At 55.3% G+C, this 23,619-nt stretch overlaps 1 protein-coding gene across 5 annotated transcripts; it reads right to left on the bottom strand.

Annotated features, from left to right (window-relative positions):
- Positions 1-1,388: 1,388 nt before the first annotated feature.
- On the bottom strand, positions 1,389-23,413 carry DLG4 (discs large MAGUK scaffold protein 4). Of its 5 annotated transcripts, none has more exons than XM_089900476.1 (20): positions 23,260-23,411; positions 15,617-15,781; positions 12,360-12,413; positions 12,163-12,222; positions 11,835-11,959; positions 11,567-11,736; positions 11,329-11,465; positions 11,036-11,180; positions 7,426-7,721; positions 7,212-7,314; positions 6,966-7,080; positions 5,452-5,628; positions 5,131-5,167; positions 5,010-5,037; positions 4,830-4,877; positions 4,647-4,748; positions 4,160-4,332; positions 3,160-3,269; positions 2,312-2,403; positions 1,389-2,137 (listed from the first exon to the last, which is right to left on the bottom strand). In XM_089900476.1, exons 1-20 carry the CDS (start codon positions 23,287-23,289, stop codon positions 2,031-2,033), a joined length of 2,274 nt encoding a protein of 757 aa, XP_089756602.1. In that variant the 5' UTR covers positions 23,290-23,411; the 3' UTR covers positions 1,389-2,030. The 5 variants fall into 5 exon arrangements, 4 of the variants coding, with proteins under 4 accessions (XP_089756602.1, XP_089756603.1, XP_089756604.1 ...); XM_089900477.1 differs by having other exon boundaries at positions 12,163-12,213; XM_089900478.1 differs by having other exon boundaries at positions 15,716-15,781; positions 23,260-23,408.
- Positions 23,414-23,619: the final 206 nt, after the last annotated feature.

The raw sequence follows: 23,619 nt of genomic DNA, 5'->3' as shown, positions 1-23,619 counted from the left end.
ATCAGAATCACCTGCGACGTTTCCTGAAAGGCAGACACCACCCCCAGGACTGGCCTCTGCTGGATTGAGTGCTGCTCAAAAACCAGCAGGGCGATCCAGAGAGGACCCCTGCTTTAAGGGCCACACCTCTGGGGATCTCCACCTCTAGCCTTGGATCTGGTCAGGCCAGGGCAGCACCCCCCAACACTGCCCCCCAACGCTGCCCCTGGGGGTTGGTCTTTTCCATCCAACTCTCAAATCTGGCAGGGGTGGCTACAAAATTGCCCTTTTGCACAGTTCAGGACTTAACCACCCCACCTCAGCCTTCCTCCCTGGGGTCCCTGAATGAGAGAGAGAAAGAGGTAGGTGGGATCCCCCAGCTGGTGTCAGCAATGGCTCATCTATGCTGCAGTTGAGGCTGGTGTGAGGGGAGCCTGTCAAGCATATGAACAGTGGCAGACGGGAAGCTGAGAACGAGTATCTACAGAGCAGCATCTGAGAAACTTCAGTTAGGATTTAGGGCCCAGGAAAACCTGACTCCCTAAAAGAGCCAGAAGTTTTTCTCCTTCATAACATACACAACATACATGTATATGTATGTATGTAATGGACCATTTCCCTTTTTGCCCTGTCTACCAGGAAGCTCAGAAATCATATTTACCCTCATAGCTAATACATCTGTTTCTCCCATTTTTACCTTTGGTATCACATTCTATTTTCCTACCCTTATTATTTGCAAAACTGCTTCAAATATTTCCTATAGAGATGGGGCAGACATAAAGAAATCCAATGAATATTCACACAGCATTTCTTATCAGCAAACCTCTCTGAAGGTCACTGCCAGAGCCCAGCTCTGTCCACAGCTCCAAGCATGAACGAAGTGTCCTCACTATTTTCTTTAGAGACCATTGTGCTGCCCGACAGGACTGAGACAGCCCAGGGGAGTGGTCAGGGCTGGGCTACATTTGCAAGTCCTCTTTCTGGGTCTGTCAGTGACCTTGGACCGAGCTCCAGCCCTGCCCCACCCCACCCCCAGGCCCATTCTTCATTAACGACTCTGAAGCCTTGATTTGCAGGTTCCTCCAAGGCCCGTTTCAGGCCACTCTATCCTGTGGGGTGGGGAGTGCAGAGGGGGGGGGAAGAAGGATCTGACCTTACCAGACCCATCCCTATGCTCCCACCCGGTCTCCCCCCTCACCCGGGGCCCAAATAACCAGGCCACACACCAGGTTTCAAGTATCTGTCTCTTCCTTTCACTCTCTCAAAAGAAAAAATAAATAAATTGCAGAAGGCGGCAGCATTTCCAGTCTTCCCCTGGCTCCCAGACACCCTACCCCCAACCCTGCCCCCCCCACATTCCCGCTCCCTAGACCCATCCCTCCCCATTCCCCCAAAAAAAATCCCAGAAAAAAAAAAAAAAAAAAAAAAAAGCCACAGTTAGACCTTCCACTCATGCAAACCGGCAAAGAAAAAAGGTGGGGGGCATGTAGAAAGCAGGGGGCTCACAGTGGAGTCCCCCTACTTATCCCCCCAAAAACCACCTTTGAGAAGAAAAAAAATGGAAAAAAATAAATGAGAAATCACGGGACAGGGGGAGTTATGATGGGGGCAGGGATGACCCCAGACCCTGCCTCGGGAGAGCGCGGAGGCCTGTAGCCCTGCATCCCTGCAGCGGGGTGCTCCTTGAGGGGGGCCCTGACTTCCGCAATGTGTGTGGGAGAAGATGGGGGAAGGCAGGTGGCCCCTGGTGGGTCTGTGTGTGCGTTGGGGGCGGGCAGGGGCGAGGGGTCCTAAGGAGCTAGGGCTCGGGATCAGGAGCCCAGGGCTCCCCCCCAGACCCCAGGTTCCTGGGGTTCAGGAGTCCAGTTCTGGGGTGCGGGGATACATGCAGAGGAGTGTCCCCCCTCCAATGGGCTGGATCCAGTTAGAAAGGAAATAAATAAGAAGGGGTGGGAGGGAGGCTGGAGGTGCGAAGGGCGTGGGCAATTCAGTCCAGACCAAGGGCCTGGGTGATGGAGGCGGGGCGAGTCCAGGCCAAGCCAGGGCAGGAATCAGAGTCTCTCTCGGGCTGGGACCCAGATGTAGGGGCCTGAGAGGTCCTCGATGACGCGCTTCACCTTGTGGTAGATCTCCTCAAAGCTGTCTCCCTCCACGATGGCTGGGGATAGGGGGGGAGCAGGGAGTCAGGCCCAGAGGGACACCTTTTTCTAATTCTCCTATCCACGTGCCGCGGGGCTGCACCCACCCAAAGGGGACACCTCTCTCTAAACCACCCACCCAGTGGGGGCCCCCTCTTTGAATCTGAACCAAAGGTGCCTTGTGTGCACCTCACCTGAGAAGCACTCTGTGAATTCCTGCTCCAGCTTGGTGGCTCTGTCGAAGGCTTTGCGGGCTTGCTCCTCTGTGATCCGCTTATTAATCTCTCTGTGGACAGTGAGAGACACACAGACCTGAGGGTGGGTCCTGCCCCACCTTTTATCTCCTCCATCCAGAGCTGTGAGGTCGCAACCAGTATTTTCTCATCTGGAGCACGAAGCAAATAATACAATTCCTGGGCTTCCCTGGTGGCGCAGTGGTTGAGAGTCCGCCTGCCTATGCAGGCGACACGGGTTCGTGCCCCGGTCCGGGAAGATCCCAAATGACGCGGAGCAGCTAGGCCCGTGAGCCATGGCCGCTGAGCCTGCGTGTCCGCAACGGGAGAGGCCACAACACTGAGAGGCCCGCGTACCGCAAAAAACAACAACAACCAAAAAAAAAAAAAAAAAACAATTCCCAATATCCTCTGGGGCCACAGACGGGCCCCCTCCCCATGACCCACCCCAGCCGGGTGTGGCCACTCCAGGGACCTCTCCAGAGCCTCATCCTTCCAGCCGGCAGCCCCAGTGAAGGGATTAAGACCCTAACTCCCGACAGCCCCGAAGCTCTGGCTCGGCCTAGAAGGTGTATACCCCCAGGGGTTGCTGGGAGTTGTAGTCCTGCCTAGCCCGGGGCAGGAGAAAAGGAAAGAGGCCTGGGAGTCCCGGTATCCTCTGGGTTCCAGCTCTAGGTGCAGATTTCCCTCAAGGGCTGCCGGAGCTGCTGTCTAGGGTTCTGAGGGGACAGTTCAACACAGAGGCCTTCTGAGGCCCAGAGCCACAGGTGTGGGCGAGCAGAGGGGAAGCCCCCCGGGACCATACTCACAGCACATTCTCCAGGGAGCGGGGGCGGATGAAGATGGCGATAGGGTGCAGGTGGGCCGCCTGCAGCCGCCGCACGGCATTGGCCGAGACATCGAGGATGCAGTGCTTCCCCTGAGGGCGGGCAGGGGGGGTGGAGGCGGACCAGCAGGTGGCGGGAAAGGACACAGGTGCCAGGACAGGACACAGTTCATGGAAAGGTAGGGAACGGGGGATTGACCGAAAGGGAAAAGACATGGATGTCGAAAGACACGTGGACAAAGAGAGTTGAGGCAGGAAAGGTATGGATAGACAGAATGAAAGACAGAGAGAAAAAGGCGAGGGGCAGACGGAGGGCAAGGGAGGGGTCAGCACAGGAGGGAGGGAGTGGGGGGAAGGAGGGAGGTGTGAGGAACCAAAAGATGGGGCAGAGCAAGGCGGGGCGGGGGGGTCGCGAGAAGCAAAGAAAAAGGAGAAAGGAAGTAGGATAGAGGGAGGAGGGAGGGGAGGAAGTAGGATAGAGGGAGGAGGGAGGGGAGGACGGACAGAGGACAGACAGATGGAAGGAACAAGGAGAGACAGATGGGAGGGAGGAGAGGCAGATGGAGAAAGGAGCCATGGAGGGAGAGGGCAGGGTGGGGGCAGCAGGGAGAAGGTGGGGGCAGAGGAGTGGGAGGGGAGAGAGGAGAGGGCCAAAGGGGAGCCGGCAGAAGGGAGGGACCGAGTGGGGGGAGGACGAGCCACCAAGGGCAAGGCCGCAGGAAGAGAGGTGAAATGGGGCAAGGAGGAGGGCAGGGGAGGAGAGGGGACAGATGGCAGAGCAGAGTTTGGGGTCAGGGACCAAGGGAGGGAGGGAGGCAGGGAGAGCGGGGCACCAGAGAGCAGGCAGGCAGAGTTGCCCAAGAGGAGCAGGAGGTGGAGAAGCGGAGTGGAGACCCAGCAGGGAAGAGACAGAGAGAGAGCGCGTTAGAGAGCTAAAGGAAGGCCACGGGGGGCGGGCAGGAGGACGGCGCCGCGGCTCCTACCTGTTCGGCCACCTCGCGCACGGACTGGACGCTGGTTCCATACAGGTGGCTGTTGTACTGGCCGGCCTCAATGAACTTGTGCGCCTGGATGTCCTTCTCCATTTTCTCCCGGGATGACACGAAGTGGTAATCCCGGCCATCTATCTCATACTCCCGCTTGGGCCGTGTCGTATCTGCCAGGAGGTCACCCCACCACCCAAAGATCTAACCACCATCCCTCTAGCTTAAACCCTGCCTACAGTGAACCCCCGCCCCCGCCAGGGTGCCCAGCCAGTCCTTCAGGAAAGGGGGCAGCTGGGGAGACTTCCTTAGCAACCCCGGGTCCTCCAAGTCCCCGGCCTGGAAAGGGCACCATGGAACATGAGGGTGGCTGAGAAGCACCCTTCTCTGAGAACCCGTGTGTCCGGCTGCATCCCAATGCCCGGAAGCGGCTCTGCCTGTGTGACCGCTTGGGCCCCCCCACCCATTCCAAGGCCCCGGCACTCACGGGGAACACAGGATCCAAACTTGTCGGGGAACTCGGAGAGGAGATCATCATTGGCACGGTCCTTGGTGGGCCCGAGGATGATGATGGGGCGAGCGTAGTGCACTGAGGAGAGAGTGCGGGGTCAGGTGAGGAGCAGAGAAGGGAGCGGGGGTGGCTGGGCCAGGTCACACAGCCAGACCTCACCTTCCATCTGTGTCACCGTCTCGTAGCTCAGGACCGAGTCTTCTCGACCTAGTGGGAGGCAGGGCGTCGGCAAGGGGGCTCTGATGCAGGGGACCTGGGGCCCTGTGCTGCCGCCCTGAGGACTCAAGCGAGGCTCAGGGCCCCTCTCACCTCAGGTCTTCCCAAACTGACCCTACGTACCCTGTGATCCAGAGCTGGAGCCCCAATCCTAGGAAGAAAGAGCAGGCCATGCGATCGGTCAAGAGTCCAGGCCCACGAGCCCCCCACTCTTCCACCCAAGCTCACGGCCTCCTCTACCTACCTTGGCCTTTAACCTTGACCACTCCCGTCGCTCAACCCTGTGGGATACATGGAGGGATGGTGGGGGGGCGTGTAGGGAAATGCTCATGAGGAGCCCGATGGCCTCACCCCGGGCCAGCTGAGAACCCCATCTCTCAGCAGCCCCTGGGCCCCGTGCTCCTAAATGAGGCGTTTGCCAGAAGTGCTCTTGTGAGTCATGGTGCTGCTGGGAAGGCCCAGCAGACGGATTCCCAAGGAGTCAGTAGGCAGACCCATGTCCTCCCTACTGGCTGCCCAGCCTGGGGACCTTGGGAGCGCCAGTGTCTGGCGCAGGAAGGCTCACCGCCGTTTGCTGGGGATAAAGCCGATGTCATCAGTCTCGCTGTCAGAGTGGACCCGCCGCGCCTGCCACCACTCCTCGTCACTGGCGTCGATGACATGCAGCACATCCCCAAAGCGGAAGCTCAGAGCCTGGCTCAGGAAGCCACAGTCCTTGGTCTTGTCATAGTCAAACAGGGCCCTGGAGGGCAGGCGGCCTTTGGTCAGAGCCTGGTGAGGACTCCGTCCCCCAGGACCCAACCTGGAGGTTCTGCCCCAGGGTCTAGAGACGAGCACAGGTGCCATGGATTCTGAGAAACCCTAGAACTGTGTGGGGACCAAAAGCTCTCCCAAAACTCATGATCACCATAACTATGAACTGTCATTCAGTCCACACCATGTCAGGGATCAGACAGGCTATGGATTCAGTGCAATTTCTAGAGTAAGATCTAGAACGGCACCCTCCCAAGAAAGCAGTTGCAGTATGCACACACGTCACAGTCACAGGGGTAGCGCGGACCCGAACTCGTAAGGGAAAGAAAAAAAGATCACTCTCTGCAAACTCCGGTTGCCCTCAGCAGTATGAAACTCCCCTGAGGTCAGGACAAGGGGAGGAGTGACCGCAGAGATGGCAGAGATGTCGAGCAGATCACTGGGGCTAGAAAGATGGGAAGGGACCCCAGGATTGCCCGGCATCACCTGGGAGTCAGAACTGACCAGCCCTGGGAGCCAGCTGAAGCCTGCAGGGAGGAAAGGGCCAGACGAGGCTCCGGTTGGAGCCGGGTATCTGGGCGGATGGAGGTGCCATTCAGGGAGAGAGAACACTGGGTGGGACAGACAGCACGAGCGCACGGGAGAAAGAGGTGAGCTCACAGTTTGGGACATGTTGCGTGTGAATGCCTGTGGGACATCCCCATGGACGTGTCCAGAAAGCAGATGGCCAGAACTGCAGGTCTAGACCTCGAGGAAGAGGTCAGGCCAGAGCTGACAGCTCTGAGAGACATCTGCAGAGCGAGTGGCAGGTGAGGCCATGGGAGTGGACGGGCCCCCAAAGGGAGAGAAGGGAAAAAGCATCAGACACAGCGCCTAGGCCTGCGGAGAACGAGAAAGAGGAGCCAATGGGAGAAGGAGCCCCAAGAAGGTAGCAAAACGCCACCGGAGAGATGGGGACAGACTGGAGAGAGCGGTGGTCCACCTCCCCTAGACTGCATTATCCCACGGGGCTGGGCAGCCTGCAGCAATATATTCCAAAAGCCGAGAGGCCCCCTGCTCTGCCAGGCATTACCCTTTGAGTTACCAGATTGTGGGACAGCTGGGGGTACCAGGGGAGGTGCCAGGGTGACCGGGGCTAGGGGCAGTAGGGATCATAGGGACTACTTCACAATGCTAACCTGTGCGGGAATGCCAGCTGAGCGTCGCCAGCTGAGTGTCGGCCGGCAGGGGTGGGGGGAACGGGGGGCCAGCAGGGTTGAGGGGGAAAGCTGGCTGGGGGACGAGGGGCACAGGAGGACTTGGAGCCCAGCCCGGGAAGCGTCCGACCTGATGTAGAAACCCCTTTTGGGATTGCTTCGCAGGGAGGCAGTCCCTGAGCCCAGGCTGCTGTTCATGAGCTGTTCCCGAAGGTCGTGGATCTTGGCCTCGAACCGGCTGTACTCTGAGGAAAGACAAGAAGGTTCCTGAGCTCGGGCGCCATACTACCGCCACCCTCCCTCGCCCCCTGCTGAAGCCAGGAGCCGAGGAGACAGAGAGCTGAGCCCACGAGAAGGCGCGCTTCAGGCCCGATACCTTCCGGTTTATACTGAGCAATGATCGTGACTGTCTGGCCCGCGTTCTTCAGGGCAATGGCAGCCTGCTCATGGCTGGCGTTGCGGAGGTCAACACCATTGACCTAGAGAGAGCAGGAGAGGCTGAGTCACTGGAGATGCAGGCCAGGCTCCAGCCTACAGGGCTCTGCCCTCAGGGGAGGGGGTGGTCCGGGCAAGGGCTGGCCTTCCCTCACCGAGAGGATCTGGTCCCCCTTCCGCAGCTCCCCACTGAGGTCCGCAGGGCCCCCGGCCAGGATGAAGGAGATGAAGATGCCTTCACCGTCCTCGCCACCCACGATGTTGAAGCCCAGGCCCGTGGATCCCCGGTGGATCACGATCCGCCTCGGTTCTCGGGGGATGTCTTCCTCCCCGAGCAGGTCCTTGGCCACTGGGGAGTAGCGCCGAGGGGAGGTGGGGGTCATGGCTGTGGGGTAGTCAGTGCCCAGGTAGCTGCTATGACTGATCTCGTTGTCCAGGTGCTGGGAATAGGCTGGGGGAAGACGTGGGCGAAAGGATGAGATGGAAGTACATGGAAGAAGACAGCGCCCACCACCCCACCTCCTCCCTAGGGAATCAGCAGAGCCAGACTCAGGGAAAGGGGAAGTCACTGTGCCAGAGGAACAAGGCTGGGGTGGCAAAGGGGGCGTCAGGTCACAGCAATGTCAGGGGCAGGAATTCACAGGTGACGTAGCGGTTGGTGCTCCTAGGGGACAGTGGATCTTAAGGGTACGTGACCTCGGTATGGCAGGGATCACGGAGCCAAGGAGAATATTAATACCGGGCTTTGGGGTTTTTCGTTTGGTTGTAGCATCTCTCAAATCCCTTCATCTATGAAATTCCTCTCCCTTTCCCCCCCCCCGCCTTGGCCATTCATTTGTTGAAAAAACTAGGGCATTGTCTAGCAGAATTTCCCACATTCTACTAGGGAAATTCTAATAGGTAAATCACTGCTTGCATCCCTGTCCCTGGGGTGTTAACCTGCGCCTCTGCCCTGTATTTCCTGTACACTGGTCATCCGAAAAGAGACTCAAGTTCACTTTTTGGCAAGAATATTTCATAGGTGGTGCCGCGTACTTTCTGCATTATGACAGGATGCAGTAATGTCCGGTTGCCTTTTCTTAGGTAAGACAAATCTGTAGGTTCAGGTATTGTCAACCTGATCCATACATTATAAAGCTCCCCATCAGGCTTTCACCTAAGAGTTTTAGCAGCCACTGATGGTCGATGCCTGGTCCTCACAGTTCACTGGGGACAGCAAAACAGCGCTGATATTCTGTGTTTGTTTGTGGTTTCTTTTTGAGGGAGGAACATTTATTAGTGAGAATTCGTCTGTAAAAGAGAACGTTCCTGGGCTTCCCTGGTGGCGCAGTGGTTAAGAATCCGCCTGCCAATGCAGGGGACACAGGTTCGAGCCCTGGTCCGGGAACATCCCACATGCCATGGAGCAACTAAGCCTGTGCGCCACAACTACTGAACCTGCGCTCTAAAGCCCGCGAGCCACAACTACGGAGCCTGCATGCCACAACTACTGAAGCCCGTGTGCCTAGAGCCTGTGCTCTGCAACAAAGAGAAGCCACCACAACGAGAAGCCCGCGCACCGCAAAGAGTAGCCCCCGCTCGTTGCAACTAGAGAAAGCCCGCGCGCAGCAACGAAGACCCAATGCAGCCCAAAAATAAATAAATAAATAGATTAAAAAAAAAAAAAAAAAAAAAAGAACGTTCCCATATCAACCATTTGGTTACTCTAAGGTGCAGTTTGTACAGGAAGGGAGAATAAATGCTTGACTCTTTCCCTTTATTTGCCAGTTTTCAGAATGCATGAGTTCCCTAGCATCCTCTAAAGGTACCCAATTGTTTTGAAGTATCATTATAATCCTGTAGATTTTAACATATCTAATGAGTTTTGGTTGAATGGCCAGTTTCAACTTCTGTGTCTTTGACACGACCCTTTCATATCTTCCTTGCTTTCTAGTATGAAAGATGTTACAAGCTCATCTTGCACATTTCTTGCTCAAGATTTGGAATTGAAAAAAAAAAAAAGATTTGGAATTGGCCCTTTCTCCAAGGAGCCAAGGTTCCTTTTGGTAGGTTATGGTGTTTAGAAACAAGACCACGTGATTTTAATATTGTCTTACAGTATGATTTCAGATTTGGACGGAGCAGTCACATCTCGTTATTCTTTTCCAAAAATTTCTTAGCTATTCTCCCAAATGTATTTTTCCAGTTGGGGGTAGGGGGGACATTAAAATTCTGATGAGGACTACGTAAAATGTAGAGATTAACTTGGAGAAGATTGAGATATTTAGCATATTATGTTTTTTGCGTCAGGAAGCACGATGTGACTCTCCAATTCTTCAGTCTTCTTTTATGTCCTTCAGTAAAGTTTCATCATTTTCTTCATGTAAATCTTACACACTTCTTGTCAAGCCTATTTTTCTACAAATTTTATAGAGCTTTTCTCCTATGGCAAAAGGGATCTTTTTACCCATTACATTTTATGGCCACTTTCTTAACCCTACATATTATTTCTAAGTTCTTCGGTTAATTCACTTAGATTTTAATCTAGATAGACAAAAGTATAATTTACAAATAAGGATAAGTTTGTTTCTCCCCTTTCAAATGTAAGTAACATCTATTCATTCTTTTTCTCTTGCTACACTGCCTGAAGGCTCTAAAGCAGTGATTCTCAAGCAGGGGAATTTCGCCTCCCAGGGGACATTTGGCAGCATCTCAAGACATTCTTGGTTGTTCTCACTGGTGGGGAGGGGAACCATTTCATCTGACAGACAGAGGCCAGGGCTGCTGTTAAACATCCTACAGGGCACAGAACAACCCCCTACAACAAAGAATGTCAACAGTCCCAACACTGAGAAACTCCGCTCTAAAGCAATGTGGAATAAGAGTAGCAGGAAGAGGCATCCTTGCCTAGTTCCTAACTTAATGTACACACTGCTAGGATTTTATCATTAGAATGCGTTCATTGTTAGTTTTTGATAGCTATTCTTCAATCACGTTAAGGAAAATTCTTCTGTTCCTAGTATACTAAGTTTCCCTCCAAAAATAGGATGATGGATTTCATCAAATGCCTTTTCCATATCTATTTGAAATGAACTTACCCTTTTTCTCCCTTAACTTTTTAATACAATAAATCATACTGAGAGGTTTCATAATATGAACCACCTTTAATTCCCTGAAACAAACCCTACTTTGTGACAATGTTATTCCCTTAATATACTGCTGTGTTTGTTGTGCAACTGTGTTTTTAGATACTTTTACATCTCTGTTCAGAAGCAAAATTGGCCTATACTTTCCTTCTTCTTCCTCCTTTTTTTTTTTTTTTGCCACACCGCACGGCTTGCAGGATCTTAGTTCTGCCACCAGGGATTGAAGCCAGGCCACGGCAGTGAAAGCCCAAAATCCTAACCATTAGGTCACCAGGGAACTCCCTACTTTCCTTCTTTTATATAATCTTTGTGACCATTTTCAAATGCCCTCATAAAATGAAATGTGAGACATTTTATCTTTTCTTATATTCAAAAAGAGCATAAGAATTATCTACTCCATGAGGATTTGATAAAATTAGCCATAAAACCATCTGGGCATTGTGCCCTCTGCGGGAGGAACTATTGACAATCTTTTCTAGTTCTTTGATGGTGACCGATTTTCCATCTATTCTCCAACCACAGGAAGTGACAGAGGTTGTGGCCAGTTCAGGGGAAATATCTGAAGAGGAATGGTCACCAGGGATGTCATGGGGTGACTGAGATGGGGCATGGGCAGCTCTGGGGTTTGGAGGGCTCTCACAGGTTGTGATGTCTGGGGGAGCATAGCTGTCACTCAGGTAGGCATTGCTGGGCTTGGCCACCTTTAGGTAGACAACATCATACGTGTTCTTCAGGGCTGCCACGGCATCCTCATGCATGACGTCCTCCAGCCCCACACTGTTGACCTAGGGTCAAGGGAAGCAGAGCTCAGACAGAACCAAAAACATCCTCAAGACGGATGCACTGAGGGTGAGCCGATAAGGAAGCCTGGGCCTGCTCAGGACCAGTAGGCAAGACCTAAGTGTGGGCTAGAAAAGTGACGGGGGTCCTCACCGCCAGGATCTTGTCTCCAATCTGCAACCTCCCATCCTTGTGGGCAGCACCCCCTTCGATAATCTTGGTTACATAGATGCTATTATCTCCAGGGATGTGCTGGTTCCCTACACCTCCAGCAATGCTGAAGCCAAGACCTAGATAGAAGGGAAGGCAGAGGTGGGTGCCCAGGTACCGGGGGAGCAGGCCTTGGGGCAGCGGACAGTGGGATGGGGGTGGAGACATAACAGGTTACTACCTTTAGGCCCCTTGATGAGCTTGATCTCCATGAGCTTCTCAGCCGGGGGCTTCCGGCGCATGACGTAGAGGCGGACGATGGAGCCTGCCTCTTTGAGGGCCTCCACCGCGGCTGAGTGGGTCACCTCCCGCACGTCCACTTCATTTACAAACAAGATGCTATCGTTGACCCTGAGGGCAGCAAAGTGGGCCTGAGCCAGGAGCTTCCTGCTGCCCTGGCCCTCCCTTTCAAGGGAATCAGCATCCTAACCCCTGTCTCTTCTCCCCACCTGAGACGGCCATCCTGGGCAGCAGCCCCACCAGGAATGATCTTGGTGATGAAAATGGATGGGTCGTCACCGATGTGTGGGTTATCAGTGCCACCTGCGATGCTGAAGCCCAGACCTGAGTTACCCTGGGCAGAAGGAGGGGAAGAGGGTCAGCTCCCCTCACCACCCACTCTAGACAGGGCAAGGGGGTAGGGGAGTGGGTCGGGGAGTTGTGACCAGAGCAGGAAGGGACAGGGTTAAGAGGCTGGCCACAGAGAAAAAACGGGCACAGAGAGAAGTACAGACAGGGAGCGAGGGGGGAGGACCTTGGAGGGAGGAGCCTGCTCACCCTTTCCAGTGTGATCTCCTCGTATTCCATTTCCCCCTCTGTCCCGTTCACCTGCAACTCCAGCACGGGCCAGAAACACAAGAGCAGTGAGACAGACTTCCTACCTGAGAACCTGGCCTTACCCTGGCTGCTGGGACCCAGGCCCTCCCTGTCTCCCTCCTCTCTTCTGTAATGGCCACAAAATCTAAACAACTCACATATCCCGGGGCTTCTAGGGTATCTGTGTTGACAATCACAGGGGGAGAATTGGCCTGTGAGGGGAAAAAGGAGACGAAAAGCTGCCTGAACCTTGGCTCACGAGGGAGCCGGTAACCAAGAGTCCCACCGGCCTGGCTACCTTCTCAGTCTCTGAACACAGCCCGCTCTGCTACCCTTGACTCCCTGAAGGACCCAGCCTCAGTCCGTGTTACATACACACACACATACACATGCTGGACCCAATTCTGCCCAGCCCAGGCCCCCTGCATGTGGAAGGAGGTGTCTGAGAAGGAGGAAGGGAGAGACAGCCAGATAGGGGAGCAGCAGATGGTAAAGGGTTGGGTGGAGGGGCGCCTTGGGGGGGGAAAGCGTCTCACCGGATGTAACACCACAGAGTGTTACATGCCTTATGTGCTACACACAGACACCACAGGACTTATGTCCACTGGGTCCTGCTCCTCCTTCCTGCCCCCATCCCTGTCCCTATCCGCCCACATACACCCAGATACCTTCATAACCCTCCCTCAGATTTGCCTCTCATTTTCACACACATTTGCCCTAAACCCTGGGCCCCGGGAATCCGGGGTTCCCCCAGATGCAGGCCCCACCCTCCCTCTCGCCCACCCACCATTAAATCTACTCCTTCCTCTAGGGACCCTGTTGCCTAGCAACGGTATCTAAGCCCAGCCAAGGCCTGGGGAGACCCACCTCCTGGAGGCCCCGTCGCCAGGACAACAGGAGGGGGCGATGGGGCGTGGCCTAAGGGCAACCAGATTCCCAAAGGCAGAAGGGATCCTCTAGCCCCGCCTTTCCTGACCTGGGCCCCGCCCCCTCCCCCCCACCGCCGCGTTAGCCCGGCAGAAATAAGTCCAGGCTGAGGATTGAGGGCGCAGCGCACCCTGAATAACTTCCTTTCCTCCCTCCCGTACGCCCCTCACCCTATGCAGTGCAAAGAACATCAGGAAAGGGGAGTGGTGAAAGACATCCGGGTCCTATCCTCTCATCTATTCTCCGCCCGCCCACCACTTCATCCGGGAAAGGGTTAAAGTGGGGTGTGCCCAGGTCCCTGACGTCAGTCGCCTCGACGCAGCAGGGTCTCTAGATTCCAGGGCGGAGCCCGCTTTAGGCCGGTCCTAGGGGCTTCCCCAATTGCCTGGGCAACCGAAGCCACGTTTCCATGGCAATGGGGGAAGGCGGCCAAAAGCCTCCTTCCGGGGTCCCCAACCTATCTCCTCCTTAAACAAGTATTTATTTGGAGCCTACCAAGCGCGAGGCACCCATCACGGATTCCCCAGACTCCTCGCTCTCTCCTTCCAAAGGGGTCCCTCCTCTCTCCTACTGCTATTTGTCCATACTACACATTTTCAAGCTCTATAGTTGATTTCATATCCATAAATCTATTAACACCATCCTCCGACCCTTCAAATCTCAGCAGATGCTAACTGTCCAACCAATAGCCACCGACTGCCCAACTCTCATCCGCGCGTCCGTCCTCCATCCCACAGCCTGTCCTCAATCGCCGTCCCCATCCTTCTAGAATTTCCTTTCCCAGGCCCCATCTTGCATCCACAACTACCTTCATCTGTGTCCCCTCCCTCTCTCTACCCCACCCGATAACCTCCATCTACATCTCTGCCCCACCCTTCAATTCGCGTCTTCCATTCTCCATCCGCTTCCCTGTCCACTTCCCTGTCCGCATCCTCCCATCCGGACCCATCCCTTATCAGTCTCCTGCTCTTATCCGCCACCTTAATTTCTGATTCCCCAGAGAGATCAGCACCACCCTCCCTTAGTTCATCCTCAAACCCTCAAGATTCTATGACCAAATCACAATTCTTCATTCTCAACCCATTCCCCCTCTCCTCTGAAAATTGAGGCTTCTCCTGTCCCCCAGCTCAGGCCTTGTCGTGGGACCTCCCTCCCACACTCATGGCCTCCAGCACTCTCTCCTTCCACTTCCCTCTGCTTCCTGGGCTCAGATTCCAAATCTCCCTAGTTCTGTACTAACTACCACCTTCTCTCCTCTTCTCCTTCCCCAGGGACTTAATGGCCCCATCTTGGGGGAAAAAAAGCATCTCTAGTCTTCTTCACTCCTTGCAGCCCCCAGAGTTTCACAGGAATCCTCTGCACCATCTCCTCATCTCCAGAGCCTTCCTTTCCTTCCTCTCAATCAGCTCGACCTGCTGCCCTGATTTCACAGTCTCATCCTTGTCTGTCTCCTGGCCCAGGACCTCTTACCCTTCTGTTGCCTCTCCACTTTGCTACCTGCCTGAGAACAGTCTTTTTCTCCCTCTCCAATTCCTCTCCTACCACATCCTTCTCACCCCAGAACCTACTGCTGCCCCCTCTCTGCCTCCTCATCTCTAGGCTCAGAAACCTCCTCACCATCTTCTTGGTGAAATGTCAACAACCCCCCCTTCCAGGGCATCCCACAAGATCCTAGAATCTCACCCGTGACCCCACAGTGTTCCCCTGAATCTCCCTGCTAGCCTGGTACACTCCATCCTCCCCAGCCTGTGCCCCCAGAAGAGGAGATTGAGGGGGAAGAAGTTGGGATCCGGCTGCCGAGGCAGAAGTCTGATCAGGCCGCAGAGGGCCTGAGCTGGGGATCAGGGAGAGGGAGAAAGAGAGTGCGTGGGAGGAAGAGAGAGACAGCATCTAGAACCAGCCTGCCAGCCAACAGGGAGGGAAAGGCAGCGAGGGGGGTGGCGCACAGGAGGGGTGCAAAGGCCGGGGCAGGGGATGGAGGCAGAAAGGCCCGGGCGACTAGTCTCAGGCCAGACAGATGGAAAGGGCTGGAGAGCCAGGCCCAGAGGCCGGAAGTGGGGGGGAGGAGGCAGCGAAGGGACAAGAGCAAATGAGGGCAGCGCTCTGGCCGCAGAAAATGGAAATGGAGATGGAGGGTGTGAAGGAATGAAGAGGGCTGGGGCGCGAGAGCATCCTGGGGGATGCACACATCTCAACACACGTGCGCACAGACACGCAGACACACACACACACACGCACACACACACACTCCTGTCTGTAAGCCCTACACCCACTCCCAATTGCCTGGCCTCTCTTTCTCCTCTTTGGTAATCAGGTGTTTCCAACGCCCCAAATGCCCCCTCCCTCCCCCGGCCCCAGGAGCCCAAGCCCAGCTCCCCAGCCCCAGCCTCCCCCCACCTACGGCTCACGCCCTACCGGGCCTTGGGGGATGTTGTAGCTCCGAGGCTCCGAGGGCCGCACTGGGGAGGGGGCCGCCTGAGTCTCCTACCTTGAGGGGGGAGAAGTGGGCGTGGCCCACGACCCCTTGGACGGCCTCGAGGTGGGACAAGTTCCTCTCCGCCACGTGCACCAGCTCGGGGGCGTTTACCTGGTTGGGGAGGTGGGCCGGGCTGTGCTCCAGAGGGGGCGTGTCTTCATCTTGGTAGCGGTATTTCTGGGGACGGGGACGGAGGCGTCACAGGGGCCGGCCCAGCGCCTCGGGCTCCAGGCTGCCCGCCCCGGCGCGCCTCCTCTTCCCCCCCCCCCGCCCCCCCCCGCCCCCCCCCCGCCAGTGCAGTGCGGAAGGCCCTGGGGCCTGGCCAGCTCCTCCCCCTCCCTGTCCTCCAGCCCATTGGCTCCCCTCTCTCCACCTCCCCACATCCCCCTCTCCCGCCAGGGCCTCGGCACCTCTCCTCTCTTCCCAAAGCCCTGCCCCATCCCCCAACTCCTTCAACTCCCAGCCTAGGACCCCCGCCTTCTACCCAGCACACTCCCTCCTCTGGCTTCTGTTTCCTCACCCCTCTCCCAGAGCACCAGCCCCTCTGACACGTGCACCCCCGTTCTCTACATCCATCCCCAGCGTCCTTGCTTTCCTCATCAGCTTCCCCCCATTTCCTCTTTACCTCAATCCCACTGCCTCCTTCCAGTTGCTTCTCCCACTCTGTACCTCACCCCACCCTCCTTGCCTCAGTCTCCCCACTGCAGCCTCTACCCCTGGAGTGAGTGGCTCTCCAGCACCTTGCAGGCCCCAGGCAGGGACCACAGTCAAGCCCTTCGACTAGCCGGTACTTGGCGTCAGCCCCCCTGGCAGGACACAGCTAAACCCGGCCAGCTGGCCTCGCTGGTTCCCAGGTCATCGGCAAAGGGGCCCCAGGAGTCTACCCCGCCTCTACAAACGCCTACAGCCCAGGCAGCTAATCGGATATACTAGAAGGAGAAGGGGGAGAAAGGGGGAGGAACAGAGACAGTAGGGCTCAGAAGGGGGGCAGGAATGGGTGTGAGCTTCCAGGTTTGCTGACTGCGGGAGGAGGTAGAGCCTCAGAATGAATTCCTGGTCTCCCTCCGGCTTCTTGGAGTGAGAGACCCAACCTGACCCCTGACTCCCTTCCTAACTAACCACGTGCCATCTCAAGGGCCTCCCATACTACCTTAATAGGGACATCAGTAAATGAGATTAACTGGGGACCAGAGAGAGGAAAAGGGCAGCTGGAGATAGTGAAGGGCAGTGCCCCTGCCTGGGTCCTCCCACATCTGCCTCTGCTCTCATAGAAGCAAATCCTCCCCAAAACCAGGCTCCATGGCGGAGGGGGAGGCTGCCATATGCAGGGCTCCCTCAGAGACTGGAGAAGACAGAATACACTCCCCAGTACACGTGGGTGAAAAGAGAAGGCAAGATTTCCCTCTCAAAAAAAGTATCTGAGAAACTGAGAGGACCCCAACATTTGGAGGCCAACAGTTACAAGGTCAAACTGGAGGAAACTTATCAAGGTCAATGCCTGATGCTACAGTATGACTGAAAATTCTGAGGATGAGGAACCAAGGCTGAGGATGTAATCCAACTTTGGCCGTGGTTAAGGATGAAGAGAATAGGAAGAAGAAGATGGTACATGGAGATTCTCAAACCCAGGACACACCTTGATACATTTGAAGAGCCTTAAAGAAGGAAAACATGGGGCTTATCAAGGTACACTCTGTTTTCTGGCCTTGGAGAGAGACTTGACTTGGAGACAGTCTCGGAGAGAGAATCCCAAGCTCCCTCCAGGTTTCCGTATCATGAACACCAAAAGTGGAGAAGGGAAGCTAGGGGAAGTATAAGCTAAATAATCCTCCTCAAAGCTGGGCCCTCCTGGATAACAGAATTCGATGAAATGAAAGAGGTTGTCATTCCACACCCTGAAAAGGTGGTCTTCAGCCTGGACAGTGCGAGATCTGAGGGACAGAGCCCCAGAACTGGAGGGGCCAGGGAGAAAGGGAAGAGGCAGCTGTGCCCCCACTTCACAAGGTCCCCAATTCCCTGCATGACACATGAGGCAGGGCCAAGGGTTGCAGCTTCAAGTTTTGGAGTCAGGGGAAGGGTTTGAGCCCAATGCCCCTCCATCTTTATTTACCCCACCTCACACAGAAAATTCCTGAATCTCGATGAAGAACTATCAGGGTGCACATAACGAAAATGGAAGTTTGCAAAGGGACATTTCATTGTTTATTCTAGATAGGAGATGAAAGTAAATTTGTAGCACAGTGAGACTGCAGACACCTCTCCCTGCCTCATCCCCATGGGGGGCGGGGGTGTCTAGGACTGAGGAAAAGGCTCCTCCTGATTGGGAGACAAGGTGAGAGAGATAGGGAACAAGGAAAGGGTACCAAAGTTCCCAGAATGTGGCTGGAGGAGGTTAGGGCCTGTGCTCAGTCCCTGGACATTTTCTAAGTAAATGTAGTAAGGAAAAACCTCTGGAGAGGTGGGGCTGGGAGAGAGTCATTCAGAAACTGCAAACTGGTAGGTGGGGGTCAGGGTCAGCACCTCTCATCCCAGATGACAGGACAACTAAAGCAGGACAGGCAAGAAAGGAGGATCCCCTCTTTTACCATACAGGGACTCAGGGCCGCCGCGGGGCGACAGCTCCAGTGCTATTGGGATCAAGTCTGAACCCCCAATATATTAAGGCATAGGATAAATCAAAAGGCTGGGGGGTGCTGTTATTCTTTCCCCCTTGGCTCCCTCCTCACCGGAGCCCCAGTTACAAGAATGACCTGGAACCCAGCCTTGTACCCCCAGAATAGAGGGGTGTGAGTGAAAGTGGATGATCATAGGAGGGGCGACCCACTGTGCCTGTCCGCGAGACACTACAACCCAGAGACCCCGCCAAGCAGAAGGAAGAGCGACAGCACTTGAAGCTTGCACCCTGAGATTTGGGGGGTCCGGGAAGAGGGGAGCGGGGCCGGAGCCCGTACCGCGGCACGTACCACGCAGAGACACATGGAGGCGAATCTGTTCCGAGCCGACATGGAGAAGGGGAGGGGGACTGAGGGGAAGGGGTGGGTGGGAGAGCAAGGGTCCCAGGGTTGGGGGAGGGGGAGGGGCAGAGGGGCGGGGGCTGCGGCGGCCGCGGCAACTGGAGGCTGCAGCCTGGGGGGGGGGTGAAACGGCGCCTGCGCAGTGCGGGAGAGCGTCACGATGGGAGAGAAGGGGTGAGGGGAGACCCTCTTAGCCATCAACTTCCCTGGTTCCAGCTGTTTCTCTGTGCACTTCACCTTCCACAGTATATTCCTATTCCTTTACAAATAGACTCACTCCTAAAATTTACCAATTTATCGCTCTGGTTCTCTGGGACCCCTTATTCTATCTAATCTCCCACCCCTAAAATCACCAGGCCCTAACTATTACAAAACCTCACTGGACTCTCAGGGTGCAGGGAAGGAAGCAGCTCTTCTCCCTCACTTCAGAAGGACCCCCAAGGGATCTAAACTGCCTCCCACAATCCCCTCCCCCCAACCTCCCCAAAGATTGTTAATGTAGACAACATCCCCACAGATGCCAAGACACCTCCTGTTCTAACCAGCGGGAAAGCCCCACATGATAGCCAGACAACGCTTTCCAAGAGTTGAAGGACCACAGATCCTGTTGTGCCCTCAAATTAATCTACCCTTTAAATCATCCCTATTAAAATTATATCTATTCCCCCAATCCACTGACAGAGACCTTGAAATTAGTGCAATTATTACCCTTGCTCTAATGTAAACACCCAAATAAGCAGTCCTCAAATTTGTTTGGGGTCCCCTGTCCAAATCCTTGAACCTAATGAGATACTCATGAGTTTCTAATATACCGTTCCCCAATACCACCAAATCCCATTTCAGGGAATACGTAATGTAATTTAAAGCTGACCTTCTAAATTCAATTGAAACCTCTTCAGTTTATTACCAAACCTTTAAATTAAGAGATGTTTCCCTATTCCTTTTCTTTCGCCCTTAAATGCATACATTACTCCCTTTTCTGGCTGCCCTCCCCTACATCTCAACATTCCCCCCACCATGATTCTGAATTTTAACTTTGTTGGAAGATTACTCCCAAATATATCTATCTCCCCCACACCCAAGTCTCAAAAAATTTTTACCAAAATAAGATCTGGCCTGCAACTTGCAGTGACCCACAAATCTCCCATAACACCCCAAAATGACTGCCTCAGATGTCTTGCATTTTGTCCCAAACTGAACCTGAAAGCATCTCTTCCAAATATTCTCCCATTGAACGCCCACCTTTCCAACTCTTAAAGCCCAGTGAGCAGTCCCCTAAAATCTGCTTCTCTTGGCTTTTCTAAAATGCCTACATACGGTAGAGAGGACGGACTTCCCTAGAACCTGACCCATGCCCCCTCTCTCCCCGTTGGTTGGAATCTGTTAGATGCGCCCCCGAGATGACCCCCAAGGTCCTAGTTTCATATCTGGATAGAATGCTTGGATCCGGGAGCCAGTGCGGAAAGGGCTGAACTCGAAATTCCTTCTAGAAAAGAAAATGCACAGGCCCTAGCTGTCCACCAGTGGGCGCTGTGGCCCATTAAGACCCTCCCCCATCCCCCATTTCCTTTTTCCCTCCATTTTCCGTTTCCCCGTTGCCTGGCAACGCAGCAATCCAGGACTTTGCTGTCGCCTAGCAACCGTCTCCCTGGAACATAGAGCTGAGGTAGGAGGTTTTGCTCTGATGGAATCCGAACAGGTCTCCATCTTAGGAAAACTGAGACGTCAGATCGCCCAACCCCCGGATTCTCCTTTCCAAAGACCCCCGCGCCCCGCAGTTTCTTAGACAACAAGCCCCTCAAACCCTGTCTCCTTTCGGCACATGGGACCACGTCACGCCCCTGCCAGGTCAGCCCCGCCCTCATTTCGGGCCGGTTACCCAGCCTAAGGCCCCGCCCCTTTCGTTGCCCGCCACCCTTGGTAGAGTAAGCCAGACCCCGCCCACCTGCCTCCAGGAGACCGCGCCTCCGTCCACTTCCCGCCCATTCGCTCCCCCGGCCTCGCCCACACTGCCCCTCCGCCACGCCCCAGTCGGCCAATGAATGAGGCCGTTGGCCACACTGCCCCGCCCCCGGCATCTTAGCTTTGCCCAATAAGGACCACCCGGAGGGTTTAACCGCTTCGCCTCCGGGACTCTGGCCAAATACCCCTGGTCTTTCCCCACTTTCCCCCCTCCCCCACTTGTTCTGCTCCGCCCCCCGCCTCCCTCGCCCGGCCCTCAAGTCCGCCACGCAACTTCAGTCGTCGCCGGTTACCATGGCAACGGCGGCAGCAGCGCGGGGAAAAGGGGGAGGGACGGGGGCGGAGTGGGAGAAAGAGATGCTCAGAGACAAGAGATACAGGCAGAGAGCTAGACACAGAGTAAGACTAAGTGACAGCTATAAAGGCAGAGTTAGCACAAAGCACAGGACCTGGCACATTGTAGGTATTCAATAAATGATCCTTAAATTACTGCGGCAGAAGTCTAAATATAGGCAATGAAAGATGGAGGACTCAGACGGAGCTGGGAAGCTCAACGACCGCAAAGCATGAGCACCGTCTACCCCACCCAGCATTTTGGGGGGGGACAAGTGCCATGTGCCCCCTGCTGGCTCCTCCGAAGCTAACCCTCCGCTGCCCTGGATAGAGATGAACCACAACTCCCAACAGCCCCACGGGCAGCAACTCGCCAACACCGACGGATCTTGCGCCTCAAGGCCTTATGGGACTTCGAGTCCCCGCCATCCCGAGACTGACAAGTTTTCCGGCCAAGGAACGTGGCAAGCCTGGGTCTCCACACCTCTGTAAAACCACAAAATGCATGATCCTCTCTGCGCAAGACTCCTTCCTTCGGGGATGCTCAACCCTGGGCTCCATCGAAGAAGCAGGATTCTTGAAGGGAAATGAATAAACCCATCCTCCCAGAATAGCTGCCACTGCAGGCAAACCCCTCACCCTTGCTCGTGTATGTGTGTTCACATGTTGGAAGCAGAGCCCACACATTCCAACTGGCTTTCTGTGTACACCTGCACATAAGGGACCATAGCCAGGGAGCCTAAGGCTAAGAGGCAGGCTAAGGGCAGGAGACAGGAGGAACTGAGAATCAGACAGACATTAAAGGAGAGCAGGCCAGAGAAACTGAGGCACAAAAATCCACTGAAACTACAGGGATGGGAGGAAGAAGCAGTATGGGAGAAAGCCCAAAGCCCACAAAATGGGGGATAAGCAAGTAGCCCTGGAGAGGCGGTGGGGGCTTGGACTTAAAGGTCCCCAGCCCCCAGTCTCCTCCATCCATGCTCACACATGCATGACGCATGTGTAGATGCATGTGTATATACATATATGAGTTTGTGGCAAAGAACATGTGTGTCCTCAGCTCCCTCCCCTGAGAATCTGCAGTTCCCACTAAATATAACCCCCTCCCCAGCCTGTGACTCACCCAGACCCCGCCTCCCGGCCCCCACTTCCTGTCCCACCCCCCAACCCCCAGCTGCCTGCCACCCGCCCAAGCCTCCCTCCACACACCAGGCATCCAGCTTTCCAGTCCCAGAGTCTTACAGCCAAGACCTAGGTATTCTGCATCCCACCAGAAGCTTGCTAGTGCTCCCCATCCAAGACCTCCTGCACTTGCCAGGCTCCAACCACAGGGACATCCTTGTACAGATCTTCACTGCTGCCAGCCTGGCCTTTCCCCTACACCTTCTCACCCCAGTAACCTTAGATCCAGGTGTCTTCCCCCACCTTGATCCCAAGTGTCAGGGGTAACAGGAATATTCCCCTCCATCTGCTCTTCTCCCTCCTTCTCAACCAGGGGTAGATTCAGTGTGGGAGGAAACGGGGATGTTGGGCACCTTCCTGGGCCACCCCCAAATTGTGCACCATGCACCTGGTGCCCCTCCTCAAATCCCCTCTCCCCAAACCTCTCATCCTCCTCCTCAGAAGCTGGCAACCTCAGCTGCTGCAACCTTCTACCTCCCAAGGGAATACCCCAAATCCTAACCTCACCTGGTCCATTCCCTCAGGTGATCCTATGTCAGGCCCCAGCTCTCTGACAACTCCCAAGTATCCCCATTCCACATGATCGAACCCTAAATTGACAGTTCCCTCAAATTGAGAGCGCCCCCAAATGTATCAGCCATGAGACGCTTCTTTTATAGCCTGAAGGCCCACCCCTTCCCTGCCAGCTGACACCCCCAGACCAGTCAGGTACTCACAACCAGTAACCTTCTACCCTCAAGCCAGGAGCCCTGTGAAATTGGGCAAGGCACCTGGAAGCCAGCTTGTCCTCCAAGAGGGAAGAGGTCCCCCCCGCCATGCAGTCCACCTTCTAACATACAGCAAGCAGGACTCCCATGTGAGCCAGGCTTCTCCTTAAATAAGTCTCCCTCAAACATCATTGGTGAACCTCAAAATCCACCAGATCCCCCAAGTCACAGAATACCCCCAATTTTCCATTTCCCTCAAAGGGCTCACTCCAGGGGGCACCTGTGGCCAAACCCAGCATTTTCTCAGATGTGAACCCCCCAAACTAAATTATGACCCCCGCAGATACATCTTCTGATGCTCTCACCCCAGGGCCCCCAGCCGCGGATTAGGCCTGACTAACCCCTCCCCACGAACTCATACCCTCCCCCCAGTTTATAGGTCCCCCCTCATGCTTACCTTGGTTGTCACTATACAGAGACAGTCCATGTTGGGGGGCCTGGCCGCGGCGGCGGGTAAGGGGCTCTGACTTCATCGGAGTTTCGTTCCTCCCCTCCGTGGGTTCTCACCCCTCCCCCCTCCGCACCCCACTTTTGCAGGGGGGGCCAGGATGGGGGGAGGGGTGAGAGGGGAAAGAGGGGGTTGGAGAAGGGAAGGGTAGGGGAGCGTGGGAGGGAGGGGAAGGGGGCCCTAAAAAGGGGTCCCCAATGGAGGGGAGGGGGCTTAGGGAGCACACCCCGATTCTCAGGAGGGGCGGGGGCACCGGGGGCTGGCAGCCCCGGAGTTCGGGGGCTGGGGCATGAGCTGAGGTGGGGGAGG

Source organism: Delphinapterus leucas, chromosome 19 (assembly GCF_059928025.1).
Source record: "Delphinapterus leucas isolate spDelLeu-1000000601 "Yukka" chromosome 19, BTC_Dleu_Yukka2, whole genome shotgun sequence".
Lineage (NCBI taxonomy): Eukaryota > Metazoa > Chordata > Mammalia > Artiodactyla > Monodontidae > Delphinapterus > Delphinapterus leucas.
Note: the sequence above shows the minus strand (reverse complement) of the source record. Positions and strands in the feature narration are given on the sequence as shown.

What these genes read in the sequence shown, in the direction of transcription:
- DLG4 (XM_089900476.1), bottom strand. Translation starts at nt 23,289, where the DNA reads ATGGACTGTCTCTGTATAGTGACAACCAAG. An exon ending in CTCCAGCTCTGGATCACAGG is followed by an intron (nt 4,878 to 5,009) that starts GTACGTAGGGTC and finishes GCCTCCCACTAG; the next exon opens with GTCGAGAAGACTCGGTCCTG. An exon ending in GTTTGGATCCTGTGTTCCCC is followed by an intron (nt 4,333 to 4,646) that starts GTGAGTGCCGGG and finishes ACCTCCTGGCAG; the next exon opens with ATACGACACGGCCCAAGCGG.